General features: G+C 40.4%; 1 protein-coding gene across 3 annotated transcripts in view; it reads left to right on the forward strand.

Moving 5' to 3' along the window:
- Positions 1 to 20,319, forward strand: part of FNDC3B (fibronectin type III domain containing 3B) — a 354,322-nt gene that overhangs the window by 73,897 nt on the left and 260,106 nt on the right. For all 3 annotated transcript variants that reach the window (XM_061168343.1, XM_061168345.1, XM_061168344.1), the window contains exon 2: positions 1,850 to 1,988. In XM_061168343.1, coding sequence (XP_061024326.1) covers positions 1,878 to 1,988 — 111 coding nt within the window. In that variant the 5' untranslated portion in view covers positions 1,850 to 1,877. The remainder of the gene's footprint in view (positions 1 to 1,849; positions 1,989 to 20,319) is intronic.

Raw genomic sequence — 20,319 nt, forward strand, 5'->3', positions numbered from 1 at the left:
TCGTCTCCTTGTGCACGCGTAGGGTTAAGTATATTTGAAATAAAATTGAAATGGATATTAGTACTCTGTTAGTAGTACTACTCAAAATCAAGCAGTTGATGGCTTCATGGTGTCAGTAGAAGTTATCTTGGTTAATTTTACTGTGAAAAAGTTCTGTTTCTTACATTAGGATAAACTATTGGGTTTTGAGTTTTGTACTTTTATTTGCTTAGGAACTGAGTAATTGCCTCATAAAACAGCATGATGGTACTGTTAACACTGAATTATAAGACTTGTTATTATAGAATGTGCTTCCCTAGTTGGGACATGACTTTGTTGTTTGGTACTTAAAATAATTAGTTTTTCCAAATGGGGTTATAATGAATAGTGTAAAATTTTACCTATTTAAAATAAAAAATTTATAATCTCTTGGGTGGCTTGTATGCATCATTTGATACTTCCAGGGAAGGAGTTTCTTTTGGGTGGGCTTGAGGGGAGGGAAATATATTTAATGTTCAGAATGGAGATTTTAAGAAATATTTCTGTCACACTTGAGACAATTTAGAGATAGACATTAAAGGACTTGACCTGCTATTTTGCCTGATTTGGATATTGAGTATTAAAGGATTCATTTCCCAAAAGTCTTGAATTTGAACTTTTTGAGAACTAAATGAGAAAAAATATAAAATGGACTATATGGCAGTTTATTTCTGAATTGATTTAAAATAGTGTATGCGTGTGTGTATTTGTTTATTCTCCTTTGTCAATGCTATTAAACTTTTTGTGGCAAAAATATTAGACATAAGTGAAGAAGGATGGGTAAATACTTCTTAAAGAATACATATAATCTTAAATAGAAATTTATTGTGTTCCTGCTGTTTTCTGCAAAGCTAGATAGTAGTGGCAGGTACCATTATGGAATGAAAGTGGGCTTTGTTTTGTTTTGAATTCCTACATGAAAATCATTTATTCTGTGGAAACCATGAAATGTGCGTTTAAGTCTTATTCTGTACAAGGTACTGTAGGTACTATTAGGTACAGGAAAGTTCAAGATAGGCACAAGTAATAAAGCTGTAAATAGGCAACAGGATAAATCCAGTTCAAGGAGATGATGGGAGAGAGAGAATTAGAACTTGATTAATTACTGAGTTAATAGCAAGGTCAGAAATTGCAACAACTGCAGTGTAGATAGTTAACCTTTGCTTGGAGTAACTGCTTATGAACAGTATTTTGATCCTAATAAGAGAAAAACTTCTTAGAAATCATTCTCTTTGGCTTCATTTTTCTGTAATTACCTTAGAGATAGCATGATAAATGTTCATTTGACACTTCTATCTTCTCAAATTATCTCATTTTATTCTGAGGAAGATCTCCAGGTTTAGGGGACTTAATATTATTCATAAATTTCTAAATAACAAGGCTGAGGAACTGGAGGTTGTGTTTACTTGACTGCTTAGAGACTCAGGTCTATGGTCTCCCATTTCAAGCTGTTTTTCTTGGGTTTTGCTATCTGTGCTTAGTTGTTCAGTCATGTCTGACTTTGCAGCCCCATGAACTGTGTAGCCCACCAGGCTCCTCTGTCCATGGAATTCTCCAGGCAAGAATTTTGGAGTGGGTTGCCATTCCCTTCTCTAGGGGATCTTCCCAACCCAGGGATTGAACCTAGGTCTCCTCATGGCGGGCGGATTCTTTAACAATTGAGCTACCTGGGAAGCCACCCTGGGTTTTGCTTTACCCCTTCTAAATCCAGCACCAAGTGGAAGAATTTGAGTTTCAGCTGACCTCATGATGGTGCACTTAAATAGCTGACTTGTTACAGGTGAATTTTTGCAGTCTTGAGTTCTTTTTACAAATGGTGATTTTCTTGCAGGAAGCCAGTTGAGGGAAATTCTCCATGAATGTACGTCACAATGATGATGACCGACCAGATCCCTCTGGAACTGCCACCATTGCTGAATGGAGAGGTTGCCATGATGCCTCACTTGGTGAATGGAGATGCGGCTCAGCAGGTAGGTGCAGTAAGAGAGGATTTAAGTTGTCCAAGTGGGAAACATTAGCCCAGAAATTGTTTTGTTTTGAGACTCAAAGATCTCTGATCTTGAACCGTTGTCATTCTCTAGAGGTCGTGTCCATTGTAGAATCACTATATGATTTTTTAAAATACCAGAAGTTGTAGTTTTTGAGAACAGCAAACTTTACCTAATCTAGCTGGTATTCTTGAAGCATCAAAAACAAGTGACTTTTGAAATGAATCATTTTGAAAATATGTACAAGTTTTTGGAATAAAGTCGTGTTTACTCATGTCGTGTATTGTGCTTGACTGATTTTTCCTGATTGGCCAGAGCAGGACGGCCTGAGCAGGATGCCCAGAGGTCGAGCCAGGATTTGATCTCATGCAGGAGGTGACTGACCCCGACAAGACACACAGGTGTGTGTGAACCCACTCTGGCTCCTGGAGCAGTCCTTCCAAGTCTTGGCTCCAGGGCAGCAAGTCTGCTGCTGTGAAAATGATAGTCCTTGTTTTCTGTAAAACTCCTTTCTTTGTCACTAGCTACTTAACATTGCAGAGTAGAAAAGTTATTCCTGAGCTCATTCCTGTAGCACTTGGGAAAAAATTTAAATGGTAAGTAAAACTTCAAAAATTATTAGGGACAGATATTGTCTCTGATAACATCACTAATATTTTTTCTCAGCTCCCCAAGTTCACCATCTGATCAGGGCCAAGGTCTGTGAGCTGCTTATGGGCTGGGAAGTGCGCTTTCTCTGTATTCTGCCTTCTAGGTCCCGGCTTTGCAGGCTCTCCCCTTTGGCATCCCCTGGTCCTGCCTGAGAGGGAGCTTCCCAGTGCACGGAAACTCTTCCTCCTTCACCATTCCTTCCCTCCCTCAGGGCACAAGCCCCCCTCCAGAAGTTCTGTGTTGTCTCTTCCCTTTTTGTGTCTTTATCTTTGTCCTACCTCATTCCAGGGAGTTTAGCCTGTGCCCCTGGAGGCCTGGGATCTTTTGCTGTCACCTAGAGGTTGCTTTGTAGGAGTGGTTCCATATCTTGATGAGTTTTTCTTTCTTTCTTTTTTTTTTTTTACTTGATGAGTTTTTGATGTATTTGTGGAGAGGCTGGTGATCTCCCTCATCTCCTTGTCTTACTCCTCCGCCATCTTGTTCCACTCCTGAATTTTTTAATTGACTTCTAAAACTGGTTCCATCAGTCTGGTACTAAATAAATGCCACTTTTTATATTTGTATAGTTCTTTAGAAGCATAAAAGTAGGAGTCTTTGTTTTATTGAAAGTAGAATTGGGAACGATTGCTTGGAAAATATTTATGCAAAATATATTAATAATTCAGATAAGTTAATTGGCCATTTGATGTCAGTACGCTGCTGTCTGCCGCTCCCCCCCACCTCGTCTGTCATAGTACGTTAACACTCTATCCAGCATAGTACATTAATACTTTGTATATACCTCTGATGGGTCTTGCTTTGCTGTTTAATAATTTATATATATTACTTTCCCCTGCACTAGATGGTGAACTTCTTAAGAGCAAAGAATGTCTAATAAATGTTTGTCAGTTGAATAAATTTCTTCCTGTCTTGCCACTGATGGACATACCTCCTTTCCTGACTCCTGATTCTCTCTCTTTTCTCATTTCCACCAATCTACTGTTATATCTTTTGTCTTAAACACACAAATAGCTATCCCTCTGGCCTACCTAACAAAAACAAACCCCGCTCCTTGACTCCACATCCCTCCCTCCACCCGCCCCCAGTTATATCTCATATCCCTGCTCCAACAGTTCTTCTCTAAATAGAGCCTCTGCTTCCTTGCCTCCGTCGTTCTTCATCTCCAGAGTCTCCACTTGTTGCTTCTCATCTCTATATTCTCGTCTATCAGCGAGTCCTGTTGGCCTTATCTCAGGAACATTGCTGAAACCATATTTTGCCACATCTGCTTCATTTCTGTGACTGTTCTAGACTCTGACCCAACATTGCTCTCCAGGGGTAGGACAGTTCTTCTCAACTGGTCTTGCTGCTTTTACTTTTGCCCTACCAGAAGACATCTGCCACACATCTATCTGCTAAAACTGTAAAAATGTACTGTGTCACTGCCCTGCTCAGAGCTGTCCTGCTCACCCGAGATAAAATCTGAGTGCAGTCCTGCAGCTGGTCAGCCTCCTGTGACTCGTGCTTGCCTCTCTCCCTCATCCTCCCACTGCTCTGCTCCAGCCACTCATGGGAAGGTCTCAAAATGCCTTGAATAGTTTCGAGGTGCATGTGGTGTATGGTTTCCTTTCTTTGCACTAATTAAAATGATTAAAAAAAGGGCTAGTTGGGACTTCCCTGGTGGTTCATGGTTAAGACCCGGCGCTTCTACTGCTAGGGGCGCTGGTTCAATCAGTGGTTGGGGAACTAAGATCCCACTAAGATCTGCCCCCCAAAAATAGGGGGAGGTGGGCCAAGGTATTCAAAGTGACTAAACTTGAGAAGCAACTCCAGTCTCTGAGGTGTCTCGATGCCATTTTGTGTATGTACCTGGGAGACCTGAGACCACCCATCTGTGTAGCTGTGCACCATTTTTGTGTTTTGATGATTTCTCCCTTGTTTCTGTAATTCATCTTGTATAGAGTAGTGGTTTGTAGTTTATAAGCCAGCATACAGAACCCTTAGAATTTTCCAGTTTTCCCTTCAGAAGTAAACTTTGCTTCCAGAAATGACCAAAGACTAAAAAGGCTAGACTTCGTTGGAAGGCCTTGTTGTATTCTCTACTCCATATATCCACCTCATCTCTTAAGTAGCAACTGTGTAATAATATGTTAATAAGATCATGTTTTGATTTCACCTGAGAAGCTTTCTATAAAGTGAAGAAATGGGAAAACTTGTTAATCTGTTTTATACACAGTCACAAACATCAAGCTTTGTCAGACCAGGGTACACTTACTGTAAACAAATCTCATTGGAAGGAAATGTTTGTCTTTCTAATTTGCAAATATGTCTGATTGTGCTAGAAGCATTGACATTTAGGCATTTAGGGTATGTGGGCCAAGCTGTTGACTGATATTACCCCTAAATTTCCCTTAATGGGGAACAGCTGTTAACTGGGCGGACTGTGTTTGAAATATTCCTCTCAACAGGAACAGCCTGAGGTTTATCATGCCTTGCTGTTGCGTCTCTGTCACTGGCTCAGCCGAGACAGTGGCCTGTGTGCCTCTTTTTTGCCTCTTTCTGTCCCCAGGGCCCCCATTCTATGTGTTCCTCATTCCCTCAAGCCTTCACTCTTTCCTTTGGGTCCTAACATTTAGTTGTGTCAGAGTTAACTGTGGTAGTCCTTAAGGCCTGTGTGTGGAACCTGGGCTAAGGCGCAAGGGGAAGGCAGATCCAAGGAACAAGCAAAACCAAAAATGATGGAGGAATACCAGAGAGGAGGTAGGGGAGAGGGAGAGCGAGGGGATCACCGAAAAGAACAGGGACCAAAAGTGAGGATCCAAGAGTCAGAAACTGCCAGAGATTTGAGTTCTTGCCTGGGGCGCCTGCTGGTGTTTGCTGCTTGGATATGCGGTACGATGCTCGGATGGGTTTGTATGAAAGGATCAGGACGCAGGGGACACACCAGAGGGAAAAGTCTGTGTAGTATTTCCTGAGACTTTAACTGTGTTGTCCCTTGAGGCCAATACTTTTTAACAAGGACCATGTGGAGGCACCAGGCTGACTTTAGAGACAGACCTTGCAGATACTGTCCCGTCAGACCCGTGGGGTGAGAGACGCTGGAGCCAGTTCTCACTCTATATCGTCCTAAAGAGCTGCCCGCTGGCCACGGGTTCTCCCTCTCCATTTCTGTTAGGAGTGTATCTAGTGAAGCTTACCTTGTATGTGTTTACAATGTTCTTAATACTTTGCAGCTGTGCAGAGGACATTCTAAACATTTCTATATATGCAAAAGAAACACCACGGTTATGAGAAAGCTCTTCAGTCCCCTCAGCCCCCCTCCTCCTGATTTCTGTCCTGTTGGTTTCTGGATTTAATTAAGATGAGTTCTTGGCAAGATTCTCTGCTCTGTTCTGGCTCTAACTAAGAAACACTGTTAATTTTCATTATCAGAAGTCATGTTAAGGTTGAAACCTAGGTCTGTCATTTTGTGTAAGTAGCAGGAAAAGGATGATTCTTTTCTTAAAATGAAAAGCCAGCCTTATTATGAATGAAGATTTAAAGTATATCATCAACTAAAGAAATGAGCAAGAATAACAGTAACAAATATACAAGGTGGGTAGAAAGAACTTACTTAAAAGCTCTACTGAGATAATAATCCATATGCCATGTGAAGTGAAGTGAAAGTCGCTCAGTCATGTCCAATTCTTTGCAACCCCACCAGGCTCTTCTGTCCATGGAGTTCTCCAGGCAAGAATATTGGAGTGGGTAGCCGTTTCCTTCTTTAGGGGATCTTCCCAACCTAGGGATAGAACCCAGGTCTCCTGCATTGCAGGCAGATTCTTTACCATCTGAGCCCCCAGGGAATTATAATCCACATGCCATAATTCACTAATTTAATATATACAGTCAATGAAATTGATTATGTTCACTGAATTGTGCAACCATGACTACCATTAATCTCAGAACATTTTCATCACCCTAGAAGGAAACCCTGTAGCAGTTGCTGTGCATTCCCTTCTCTCCCTTATTCCTAGGCAAGCACTCATCTACTTTCTGTCTCTGTAGGTAATTTGCCCACTCTAGACGTTTCATATAAATGAAATGATACAATATGTGATCTTTTATGTCTGGCTTCTCTCATTAGCATAATGTTTTTGAGGCTTGGCCATGTTGTAGCGTGTATCACTATAGACTATCTTGGAGATATTGTGAGTTTCCGTTCCAACAACTGCAATAAAGCCAGTGTTGCAATAAAGCGAGTCATATGAATTTTTTGGTTTCTTGGTGCATGTAAACATTCTGTTTACACTATACTGTGTAGACTTTTAACTGTGCATGTATAAAAAAAGGTACATACCTTAAAAATATTTTGTTGCTAAAAAATGCTAACCATCTGAGCCTTCAGTGAGTCGTAATCTTTTTGTAATACAGTAACATCAAAGGTCTTGATTGCAGATCACCATAGTGAATAAGTTTGAAATATTGTAAGAATTACCAGAATGTGACATAGACCCTGAAGTGGGCAAATACTTTTGGAAAAATGGCACCGATAGACTTACTCCACACAGAGCTGCCATGTTAAACCTTCAATTTATAAAAAACAATTATCTGTGAAGCTCAACAAAGCAAAAAAGTGCACTAAAATGAGGTATACCTGTACTTTCTAGCATTTTTATTGCCTGATAATACTCTAGTGTTCATCATTTGATGGACGTTTGGATTGTTTCCATTTTTTTTGTGGTTATTATGAATAATACTTCTGTGAATGTATGTGTACAAATTTTTGTGTGGATGTGTGTTTTTGTTTCTCACATACATACACCTAGAAATAAAATTGAGCAGCTTATTTAAAATTAAAAAAAATTTTTTTTTGAACAGCTTAACTATTGTTTTGTGAATTTAAAAAAATTTCTATTTTCTGCTTGCCCTCACTGTAATCTTACCCTCTCACTCCTCCTTTCCACACCAAATCTCAAAGAAGAGAGGCTGACAATCTTGACACGAGAGGCCTTGTAACTGTGAGTAGTAGAGAAAATGTGGATTGCAGTTTGCAGTAATAATTTTCTTTAAACGTTTGCACAAGTTACGTTTTCCTCATAGACGGTGATGCTGAAGAGTCTGATCCGAAACTGCGCTTCCTCATGTTTGGTTCCTCTTCTCTCACTGTAATTTCTTCTACCTCTAAATAGATCAGTGTAGCTAAATAAAGTTTACTTCCCTTAATATGCCTAACCACATATTATTCTTGAGTTGTTAAGCTCAGGTTTCCACCTGAGTTTTTGTGTGTGTCTGTATAAATTACAGTGACTGTCCTTCAGTAGTCAAAATATTGCATTTCATACATTACGTTTTAGAACCTAACAGTGTATTAACTATCTTTGTTATGAACTTTTAGCACATTTTGGAGATTTTAAGAAGTTACAGCTTGTTTTGAGCATGAAAGAATAAACATCAGCCCAATTTCCAACTTGTTTTGTTGGTTTAATATTTTAATTATCTCTTAAGAAGAATTACAGCAGCTGCCAGGTAAATAAAGAAACTGTTAGGTTGAGAACAGAGTGTTCACATAGAATTGACTGATTTGCTTATTTAATCTGTGACGCTGACAGACCTCCATGATGGTGGCAAGCCACTTTGTATATATTCTTAGTGACACTTCTCATGTACGTATTACTAGGTCAGTGGGGTGGGGATAGAGTTAGATGTCTCCTTGTCCTAACTAAGAATTCAACACACAGAGCACCTAGAGCATGTTTTGTCATTTTTATTTCTTATGTTTTGCTTTTTTTTTTTCCTTTTTAGCTTCCTGAATATTAACAGCTAATGAGCATTCTTTTTCAAGCCTCTTTTTCAGGTAGTAGATCTCCTTAAATATAAACAGAAAACTGTTTTTCTGGGATATCCTGTTAATAAACATTCCCTGGAAGACAGGAGGTTACAGTTACCTCAGACCTGTCCGATGGACTTGACTTTTGCCCGTTTTGGTTGATCAGCATTTAGCAGGTCATTTCATTGGGAGTGAGGTTTTTCCCCCTTTGGTTTCTACTTTTTGAAAACCTTTGTTTCCCCCAGACAGCATACGCAGCCAGAGTTTTCCCAGCACATTCTTTTGAGTACACATTTCCAGACAGCACATTGAATATGTTAAAATGTTCCATGTTCAGATGGTACTCGTCATCAGCATGTCTTCTACATCAAATGTACTTCTCCTACTAGTCCAGTGACCTTGTTGGTTCAGGTTGATAGCTTCTTAAGAACATTTCCCCTGACAGCTTCCTTCTTGCAATCAGTAGTTCAGATCCTCTCACCACACAGGTTTACTCTTCAAACATATAGACGACCACCATGTCAGGGGGACGCAGAAAGAGGATCACCGTCAGTATGGTGTAGAAAAACGAATAAATGGCTTTTGGGAGCCTTGCCCAGGAAAAGGATATTCAAGTGAGAATGGGACTGCAATTAAAATATTATTGCTGAATAATATTAGATAACGTCTCATTTTATGATACCCCCCTATTTAGAGACAGGGGCTTGAGCTGGCAGGTAGAAAAAGTTAGACTGGTCAAATGTTGGGCTTGGGAAACCCAACATGGGGAAACGCAGTTTTGGATCAGACTCTTCAGCGTCACCACCTAAGAGGAACATGTAACTTGTGCATATGTTTAAAGAAAATTATTATTGCAAACTGCCATTCAAATTCTCTTTACTACTCACAGTTACAAGGCCTCTCGTGTCAAGATTGTCAGCCTCTCTTCTTTGAGATTTGGGGTGGAAAGGAGGAGTGAGAGGGTAAGATTTATGACTGAATTAAGGAGTGACTGAATAACAGATTTGTTCATCTGCATAAGCATCTATCGTTGTCTTCTCTGCAGGACTGTATTAGGTGTTGGTGACACAAAGCTGAATAAGACACTGTTTTTGCCCTAAAGGAATGAGCAGTCTAATTGGGGAGCAAAATGTGGTTTACAAAAAGAAAAAAAAAAAAAAGAAAAAGGCTGTATTTACACATGTGTAGACCAGGGGAGACATGTGTCGATGTGAGAGTTGGACTGTGAAGAAAGCTGAGTGCTGAAAAATTGATGCTTTTGAACTGTAGTGTTGGAGAAGACTCTTGAGAGTCCCTTGGACTGCAAGGAGATCCAACAAGTCCATCCTAGAGGAGATCAGTCCTGGGTGTTCATTGGAAGGACTGATGCTGAAGCAGAAACTCCAATACTTTGGCCCCCTCATGCAAAGAGTTGACTCATTGGAAAAGACCCTGATGCTGGGAGGGATTGGGGGCAGGAGGAGAAGGGGACGACAGAGGATGAGATGGCTGGATGGCATCACCAACGCGATGGGCATGAGTTTGAGTGAACTCCGGGAGTTGGTGATGGACAGGGAGGCCTGGCGTGCTGCGATTCATGGGGTCGCAAAGAGGTGGACATGACTGAGCGACTGAACTGAACTGAACTGAGACCAGGGGAGAAGTGCTTGGGTTGCAGAATGTATCAGTGTCTTGGGAGCATCCAGGGAGGGGGTGGGGAAGGGGAGAGGCAAGCAGAAAAACACACCAGGCAAGGAAGAGTGTCTGTGGGGAGGCTGAGCCTGAACTGCGATATCATGCTGGAAGTTAGTCAAGCTTTGCATAATCATGTAATCAGTTTCTGTGGTGTGAAATGTGAATACTCTGTAGGGATAGCATAATCAGTGGAGAACTAATATTAGTGATGCCCCCGGCAAACTGTATCTATGCATTCTAGAATCTCTTTTCTGGAAACTTTGCTCATCCAGTATTCTTTCTAGAGAATCTGTGTGTCCTCTGTGCATCCAGTCTGGTGATCCACTCCTGGCTTCTTGATTCTGTCCCTCACAATTTCCAACTCTGTGGAGGTGAGGACCATGAGCAACCTTAACCAAAGTGCTTTCTAGCAGTGCAGGAAGCTGCCCACGTTTCTGAGGACTTCCTCCGAACTGTAAAAAAAAAAAAAAAAAGAAAAGAAGTCTGAGTTTTCCAGGTCTGTGGTCTGATTTTACAATCCTCTCTGCCTTAGGTTTGCCAATTCCATTCACTACAAAGCCTTCCGAAAAGGCATAGCCTATGTATAATCTCTGTCTCATAAAGGAAAATGTTGATGCCTTGCAGAGGAGGGTGTTATATGTGGCACTCACAATAATTATGACATATGATATATAATTATGACAGCTCTGAGCTGTCTGGGTTGAGAGACACTTCAGAATTTAATTAGCCAAAGGCAATAATAATAAGATACAAGATATAGTCAGTATCCTTCAAATGGTAGAAATAGAGCTGCCTTCAAAAAGGAGAGGATTAAGGTAAAACACTGGCGTGGCAAGGTTGCACTGCAAAATAACAGCAATTTAAAACTCTGTGGTGGTTTTAACATTATGATTGTTTTCAACTTATTGCAGTGTGTGACTGTCTGGTTGCACTCTAAACTCCAGAGGAGCAGGGGTTGTCTCCTGGTCATGCTGTACCTGGCGTCTGAGGTAGCATTCAGTAAGGTAGCATTCAGTAAGTCCTTCAGAATGAATGAAGGATTAACAAACTGAACAAATTTAACTCATCTGAACCAGGGCTTAAAAACTGGCTACCTATTATATTTTTCATACAGGCATTAAAAAAGAAAATAAAAGCTTTATGATAAATAAATAATTAGGTGCCAATCTTTAAAAATGGGAAGATTTACACAAAACTCTGGATCTTTCTGTCTTTTAAAAAACCCAGGAGATCTGGTGACTGGGCTGGTCATCCCATGTGGCAACAGTTGACAGACACAAAGTCACAGCCGCCCACTTTGGGTGGGGAGTACTGTCCTCAGGCCCGCTTTGTCCGCTTAACTCAATTCCCAAACTTGCCTGGGCTCTGTGGTCAGCTGAACTTGCAACCTGGGAATTGTTTACTTTTTTTTTTTTTTTTTTTTTTTTAGCTTTGTAATTATTTCTTGTGCTCACACATACCGGCTTTTACAAGGAAAACTATTTAAGACTTTTCAGGCACACTCATTGTATCATACTGATGAAGTGATTTTAAGTCTCTTAGTTTTCTACTTTCCTTATATAACTTGTAAAATGAAGTAGTATGGACTCTGGCTCATGTAGCTCTGTAGAAGGATTTCAGTTATAGGCCTTACGACTTTGGACCCATGTGTTCTTTTATTTGGCCTCTGCTTCTCGGTGAAGAGTATTCGAGTCCCCGGTCAGCGCCATATTCAATCAACACTCATCAAAGTGTTGGAAGGACAGAAGAAACGACCAGGTGCCTTGGTTTTACTGTTCACAAACTGGTTAGAGGGCATTAAACACAGATGCAGGGTGTCAGCGTTCAAAGGGATAGATGTGCAAACACTTGTGTTTACAATATTTTTTACAGTTTCTCCAGAATTGCATTTTCCTTAGGTACTTATTAAAATAGACTTTTTTGAATGTAAAATTTCCCTGGTGTTACCTAGATGAGGCATTTTTATTTAAATCATTTCTATATTGACTTTCTCTTTGAATAAAACTGCATTTGATAGACTTCTAACCTCAAATTTCTGTTTTTTTTAAATGCATATTTGTCATGTTGGATGTGATATGATAGCCATTGATATATCTTGAATTGAAGTGAAGTTGCTCAATCGTGTCCGACTCTTTGCAACCCCATGGACTATAGCCTACCAGGCTTCTCTGTCCATGGAATTTTCCAGGCAAGAGTACTGGAGTGGGTTGCCATTTCCTTCTCCAGGGGATCTTCCTGACTCAGGGATGGAACCCGGGTCTCCTGCATTGCAGGCAGACGCTTTACTATCTGAGTCACCAGGGAAGCCCCAAATATTTCTTGGAGCCCCTTTTTTTGGTGGGGGGTGGGCAAGAATACCGGAGTGGGTTGCCATTCCCCTCTCCAGGAGATCTTCCCAACCCAAGGATTGAACCCAGGTCTCCCGCACTGTAGGCAGATGCTTTACCATCTGAGCCATCTTAGAGTATGGTAAAAATTATATATATATGTATACACACACAGAAGAAAAAAAAGATGGGACTGTTCTCTTCCAGAATGTGTTAAGGCATATGTTTGCACATAATCATTTTTATGTTGGCAGACTCATCTTTTTTGGTTCAAATGATTGACTTAAAAATATGACTGTATAGCGATTATCTACATTACATTTCCAAATAGGACAATAGTGAGCAAGCTGCATAAATTAGCAACAGTAATCTCTAGATTTCAAAAGCAGGTGCAAAAAGTAAACAGCCTTCCAAGGAACCCATTGCTGAAGCATCCTAGTATTGTATCTAGGTAATTTGGGGGCTTTGCTGCCTTCAGATTACATTTAAATTGGGATTGACCAGAACTGGGTACCCACCTTAGTAATTTTCCAGCCAGCTCTAGTGTTATAGTAAATTGAAGCTGAACTATGGTGGGCCTCCAGAGGAAACAGTTCAGTGCCACTTTAGTGTTCATGCCTACACTGGAATTGCCTCTCGGCCCTGGGCCTTTTTCTTTAGTAGGCGACCATGAGATAGAGCAGTGCTGAGAGGATATCTGTTTTATGTGCAGTGTGTGCTTAGCACAACCATTAACTAGAATACTTTGACCTGGATCCATTCTTTTTAGCCCATTCCTTGCCCCTTGCAGTATCGGAGGTGTGCATTTGGACATCTACATTTAGAAAATTACTTTGCCAAGGGTTCTTGCTTTGCAAGTAACAAGGGAACTAGTTAAGTGGAGAGAGCAGAAAGTAGGAGCTATTTGGTTTCGTTTTGAGAGGGCAGGTTGACCCTTGAATAACAGATTTGAACCTCACAGATCCACTTTACACTTATTTATGTTTTACAGTAGTATTATAGAACTATACCGTCCACCATTGGTTAAGTCTGCAGATGTACAACTGAGGATACCTAGGATCTGCGAACGCAGAGGGCTGACTAGAAGTTTCAGACAGATTTTTGACTTCATGGAGGGTTGGTGCCCCTAAGCTCTGCGTTTTTCAAGGACCAGCTGTGTTTGTAAAAAAGTGGAAATGAATCCTTCTGAGCTAAACCTTAGATGTGTAGAGAAATGGACTTGTTATCCGGTTGTGCTTCACGACTTCTAATTTTTAGGAGTTGTTAAAATGTTCTTGTGTTTTCTAAGTAGATAGAAAAATTCGCACTGAAGCATGTTCTTGGATAGAAGTTTCTTTGGTCTTCACGTATATTGGAATATCGAGTTGTCATTCTAGTTCATGGGGAAAACTCTGACGCACATGCTTTTGTTAGTGATGTTGTTTAGTAGCTAAGTTAGCCAGAGTCATCCAGCTCATTTATCTTTTCTGATGTGTTTTGCATTGACAGAGTGCATCTATTGTAAAATTCATCCTAATTCTCATCACCTTGGCAAAAAGGCTAAATAAAAAGCATCCTTATAGAATGGCTGTTTCTTTATCATTTATTTTGCAACTTTAGTCATGACAGAAAATAAATGTAGTGTAAAATGTGAATATAATATGAATTACAAAGGAATGGCATCCATATTTTTTCATAAAATGTTTGCATTGAGAAATTAGACCTCAGGCTTAATATATACTCAGTGAATAATATATGTTTTAAAGACCAGGGAATCAACTGAGAGTGGAATTGAGTAATGGACGGCATCATCCTTTAATAGATGGGTATTCACATCTATGGGTGTTTACTTCTCAGACTTTCTGTTTTCTTATTTTTAAAGTGGTTTACTCAGGGTCAGGCACTGAGAATCTTCCCACTTTTTATCACCTGCCCATCTATACCATGCTGCTTCGAGCTGCCTTGGGACTTTGAGGAGCCTCCATTAGGGAGACTTGAAGAGAAGCAGCATACTAGGTGTAGGCTTTTGCTTTGCAGGGAGGCAGTGGCTCATTTTCCAACCATTATTTTAAGAACATGGGGGAAATGTGGGCTAACATGTTTTGTAACATTCCAGAGATGTGTCTTAACAATGTAAAAGATATATTAAAGGTCAGACTTTTTTTGGCATTGAAAGAATGCCAGGGGTCTGACTACAAATTTTTGGCATTTACTTCAAACTTAAATATTACTTTTTAAACTTGCTGATCACCAGAAGGTTTTTGTCTCAACTTTATGCCCAATTTTTAGTTGCGTAGTTATTTGTTAAATTATTGGAAAGAATGACTTTTTTTGGTGGTGGGGTTGCTGTGCTGTATGGCTTGGGGATCTTAGTTTCTCAGCCTGGTTGAACCCGGGCCATGGCAGTGAAATTGCTGAATCCCAACCACTGGCCTGCCAGAAAACTCCCCAAGAGACTTCCATTTGATATATTCATTTTTTTGTTCTCTGTGTGGTAGAGGGAATGAATAGTGACTATTTGAGGCTTATGATGTGCTAAGCACTTTTATATATTATTTCTTCCAGTGAACATACACCTTGTAAGGTGGTGATCATTTTTACAGACAGAACCACAGATGAGAAAGGTTACGTACTTTGCACCTGGCAAATCACAGGACTGGGATTTGAGCCCCCTATGTCCTACCAGGAATGGTGGTATTGCTTGGACTAGGTGTATCCCCGTTGTTTTGTTCAGGTAAACAGTCAGGAGAGACATGGGACTGGGTTTTGTATAGTAGTAAGTTGTAAAGCTTGGGAAGAAGAGTATTCCTGCTATTACCTTAAATTTTCTTCACATCACCTCTGAAAGATGGCAGTGAATCTGGCTCTGGAGCGTCTCAGAGTTGCAAACCAGGCTGGAGTGGCTGTGTCTGAAGCCTGGAGGCACCCATGGAGTTTGGAGGAAGAAGTCATTTCAGGCCCAGGTTGTCAGAGTAGCTTCCTTTCTTTCCCCTAGGGAATGGTTCTTTCCCCGAGGTTAGCCATAGGGGAGCAGTTTCCTCTGGGATCAGCACCCCCTGAGAGATGGTGGTGACCAGAGAGAAGAGGCAGGGGCTTGTCAAGCCTGGGCACAAGGAGAGGGCCTTTGTCTGCCTTCTTTTCCTCCCAAACCCTGCCTTTCTTTTCCATTCAAAAATGACGTCACCCCTGAGGCACAGTTTTTGTGTCTTAAGAAATCTAAAAACTTATTATAAGACTTGAACCTATTAGACTGTTTTTTTTTTTCATTTCTGAATTTATAATTATGTCTCTTAAGTAATGCCAGAATTCAAAAAAAAAAATCATTTAAGTTTATCCTTCAAAAAGAAATCACTCTATGAGCATATCTGAAGTGTCTCACCTCTGCTCATTCTTGTTCTCAGGGGGAATACAAAATTAGGTGTCACGCAGCATTTGTGCTGTGAGACCACACCCCTTTGCTAGTGAGTTCCTCATCTTCTTTGTTTCAGATTGATGAAGGGCTGCTTGGACTTTGACTCTCCTCAAGATGTTAATTATATGTTTCAAAATCATGTGTTCTGTTAAAAATCACTTACGCGTAGCCTTGGAAAGAGCACTGGAGGCAGGGAGGTGCTTCAGGGGTGTAGAATATTGTTTGGAGGCCTTGGGAAATAAATCTTAAGTTCATTTACCACCAAGACATATTTAGTCAGTGTATATAAACAAAAGAAGTCACAGTGTGCCTGGACGTTATTTGTCCCAGATGGAGTTTAAACTTGGCTCATTATACTGCGCTGATGTCATGGTACATAAACTGGCCCGAGTTAGAGACGTGCATAGAATCTGCTGCGCGCCTGTGTGTGCTGAGGGCATGCGAGGAGGAGGGAGGGGCTGGCTGGAAAATCGTTGTCACATTTTTCCTTTGCTGTCTGCATAGCCTAGTGTCAGTCCTGAATTTGGACTGGGTGCAGAGTGAGGGAAGAGTCGGAATAATCTGTTCATTTGTGCACGTCGGTATGTGATGCACTCAGGGATGTCGTTCTTCCAAGACTGAGTGGAAGTGCATAACAGTTGCTTGCGATGCTCTGGCACTACAGTCTAGAGAGGAACATCTTAAAGCAGTACATTTTTGAAGAGCATTTTCAGTCTCTTTGTCTTCGAATCTTCAATCTGGATAGTGTCTTTAAACTTTTTAATGGTCTTAAGTATCCTGCTGTATAATTCTGTTTTCCTGGATTGAATGGTGGATAACTTTTCAAACTAGTTGCTTAAGTGTTTAAAAAGGCAGACGCTTGATGCTTCTTAGAGAAGCTGGCCAGGTTTAATTCTTCCTTCGTGCTTTGAGAAGGCAGCTTACTGGTCAGAAATGGGTCCTCTCCTGGAGTTCTGGGTGCCTAATAGGCAATCCTAGGTACTGTGGTGTTACTTTGTTACATTTTATTGCTGACTTTCCTTGTGATAATCTTAATTAGAAGCAGTTCCAAGTAATTCACACCATTTTGTGGATATAAAGGGCTTAGATTTCAGAACTACTGTGAAAGGATTCCAAAGTCACTATTGTTGCTGGGATCCGCGGAAGCCAAACAGACACTGTGAATGAGCTGCGAGGTGATCCTTTAAGGAAAGCCAGAATGTTTCTCAAACAGAAAATCTGGTCAGAGGTGAGAATTGGCTGGTTTTAGATTTTATTGAGAACATGAAATGTGGCAGATGTGGCAAACGTTTTTTTCTTCAAATTTTCTCATTAGAGGCCGTGTCACTGGTAGAAATTTGAAGAGAAAGAAATATTAATAACAGTTATTTATTGAGCATATACTATGTATAGGGTCTTCTACAGGCTGCCTGGAGGTTGCTTTCTTCTTTAGAGCACACACATAAGATAGGTGTTTCATCTTTTCAGAGCAGGAAATGCAGGGTTAGAAATGCTAAATGCCTTGCCTGGCATAGCTGGGACTCAGCTACTCTGTGTCTGATTTGTTCTTTTCACTGTGTATCTTTGGTATCTTCATTGATTTTTAAATTCTTAGTTAAAAAGTGAATTGAAAGTAAAATGAAATTTGCACAAAGTGACTTAAATACTCAGCATGTACATAGTATAGTATTACTTAGAAGACACGTCTGGCCTGAATGCCATGTAATTTTACCTGAACGTATGTTGTGGCAGGAAGACAAACATGTAGAAGAAATATGTGGTATTGCTTCCTTATTTTTTGTAGTCTTAAGAAAGTAATAAAAATTCATCTTAAATTTAATAATTAAGTTTTAGGTTGTATGACCTTGCTTTTTTTTTTTACCCTTATCTGCAATTCTGAGTCCTTAAATTAATTTTTCAAACTTTTTAAATTGTATGTATGATATGCTAAAAGGCAAAGTATAGCTTAAAGATATAAAAAATGAATTACTAGTCTGAAATGGGGTTATCTAGGAATCAGAGAATAGGTGTTTTGGGGATATGATTACCTTGGAACCCTTGAGAATAAGTAATGATTCTCTTTTGATTCCTAATTAAATTTGTTTCCCAATTATCCCAATAGTAATAAACCCTATTTGTCCTCCTTTCCTTTTGATCAGCAAATCAGCCAGCAACATAGTAGGTGGACAACGTAGTCCATTGTTGGATTGATGAGTTGACTTGAAGTAAAGGAAAGGACTGCTAGGTTGCCTGAAGAGTGCTTTGGTGTTTAGCGTTTTAGAGCAAGAAACCAAAGGGAAGAAATAAGAGAGAAAAAGCCTAGGAAGAGGTGGAGACACGAGAAGGACAGGCTGTGAAGGCCCCTCAGTTATCAGTGGTAGGGGTGGTGGAAATGGAAGTGACAGAATCACAGTTGGATAACAGAATTAGAGAGAGTGACAGGAAGTAGGAAAAATCAAGTAGTTACGTCTGGGAGAGCCATGCCCATGACTTCACCTCTGTAATCAGAGATACCGTGGTGTTGACAGGGGGGCGCAGAACTCTTCAGCAGCGAACCCTGTGATCTGGATAGTCATATTTAAAGGTTAAACCATTGGTTATCTTTGAAAACTCTTACTTAGAACTGTGTAACCCCTGAATTATGTCACAGTTGGGTGTTTAATGAATACCTTTGCTGTATCTCCCATCTCAGAGATGTTTGAGTTTCTCCCTGCTATCATAGTTACTTAGCAATGTTGCTTTCAAACTGGAAAATTCTGCTCGCAGGATAAAGCCCAGACTTTCAAGCAGAGCAAACAAAGACTTTTCTGAGGTGGGCCTGGCCTGCCTCTTCAGTCTCACCTTTTCCCCTCTGGTGCTTGCTCATGCCTTTCTAGCCGCATTGGAATTCTCTAGCCCACTGTCATTCTAAATGCACGGAACTGCTCACTGCTTGTTCCGTGTGATAGCTCTTTTGCTTATCTTCTCATTTTCCCTTTAAGTGTCACTTCCAACTACAATTTTTCCTGCTGTCTTGGTGGTTTCTTCAGTTTCCAGAGCACTTGATAGCGAATAATCATGTTTTTTTTTTAAACAACTAATTGTGTTTTCTACTTTCGCACTAATACACAAATAGGAGTAGGCTTTTATCTTTCTCATCTTAGAATCATTGGTGCTTAATAAAGTGCCTAGCACATAGTAACTACTCAGCAAATATTTGTTGAATGATCAGGGTTTTAATAATTACATTAGGTATTGTTTTAAATAAGTTTAGTCAGTACAAAAGCATGGCCTGAATAAGTGATGATAATGTTCTGTGCAGAGCAGGGAAAGGCTAAGTTCTCTAACTCAGAGTCTTTCTAAAACCATAGAATGTTACATATTTGCACTCATTTCTAATTTTATGTTAGTGGGAACAAGATATAAGGCAATAGTAATAAGAAAAGTTAACTCTAGAATGTTTAAAGACAAAATATTGGGAACTGATTTTCTATTAGTTATAGGAATGAGAGCATTCTTCATGGGCATGTTATTTCTTGATTATGTCTTAGTGGGGAAAGAACAGTGTTCAGTGAATCACATGGCCAGCATCGAAATGAGTTTTAAAAATGGTAGAATACTGGGAATGTAGGCAGTTAAATATGGTTCTTCAGCAGCCTTGAGATTCCCACAGTAGGGTTGTCTATGAGGTTCAGTGCACAGTTTACCAGAGAAGTGTGTTAGTCACCCATATGACCCTATGGAGTATAGCCCGCCAGGCTCCTCCATCTGTGAAATTCTCCAGACAAGAATACTGGACTGGGTTGCCATCCCCTTTTCCGGGGGATCTACTGGACCCAGGGATCAAACCTGGGTCTCCCACATTACGGGCAGATTCTTTACCGTCTGAGCCAGGGGTGTGACATCAGTTAGCACGTCAGTGTGGATCACGTTGCTCTGCGTCAGCCAACCAAAAACCAGACATGAGGTAGCTGGCTCTAAACGCAGGATGACATGCAAGATTTAGTGTGCAAAGCACATCAGATGAAAAGTGGTCCAAATTGCTGACTCCCCATCAGTGTGGCCAGAGCCCAGCTGGGAGATACGGGGTGCGTGGATGGAATTGAAGGGTAGGAAGTGGTTTTACCTCATGTGGTGGATATTTTTAATAAGAATTGACCCTGAAATGGTGATGACAGGAGCCAAATTTTGTTCTCCTGAGAACATAATTATTTCAGCTAAAGCAGGAAGAATTATCTTTTGGGTACTCAATAACACTGTGAAAATATATTCTCCAGAGGATCTTTCTGACCCAGGATTCGAAGTGGAGTCCCCTGCATTGCAGGCTGATTCTTTACCAGCTGAGTTACCAGGAATCAATAAAATGAAACAGGTTTGTTTAAATAAATGTAACGCTGCTCCAGCTGCTCAGGGATATTTGGTGACTGTTACTCTTAGCTGGGGAAAAGTTACACTTACACTCACATTTTTGGTCTTTTTTGTTTTTGACTTTTATCTGAAAAGTCCTGTAGTTGAAACGTTAGA

Source organism: Dama dama, chromosome 19 (genome assembly GCF_033118175.1).
Source record: "Dama dama isolate Ldn47 chromosome 19, ASM3311817v1, whole genome shotgun sequence".
Taxonomy (NCBI): domain Eukaryota; kingdom Metazoa; phylum Chordata; class Mammalia; order Artiodactyla; family Cervidae; genus Dama; species Dama dama.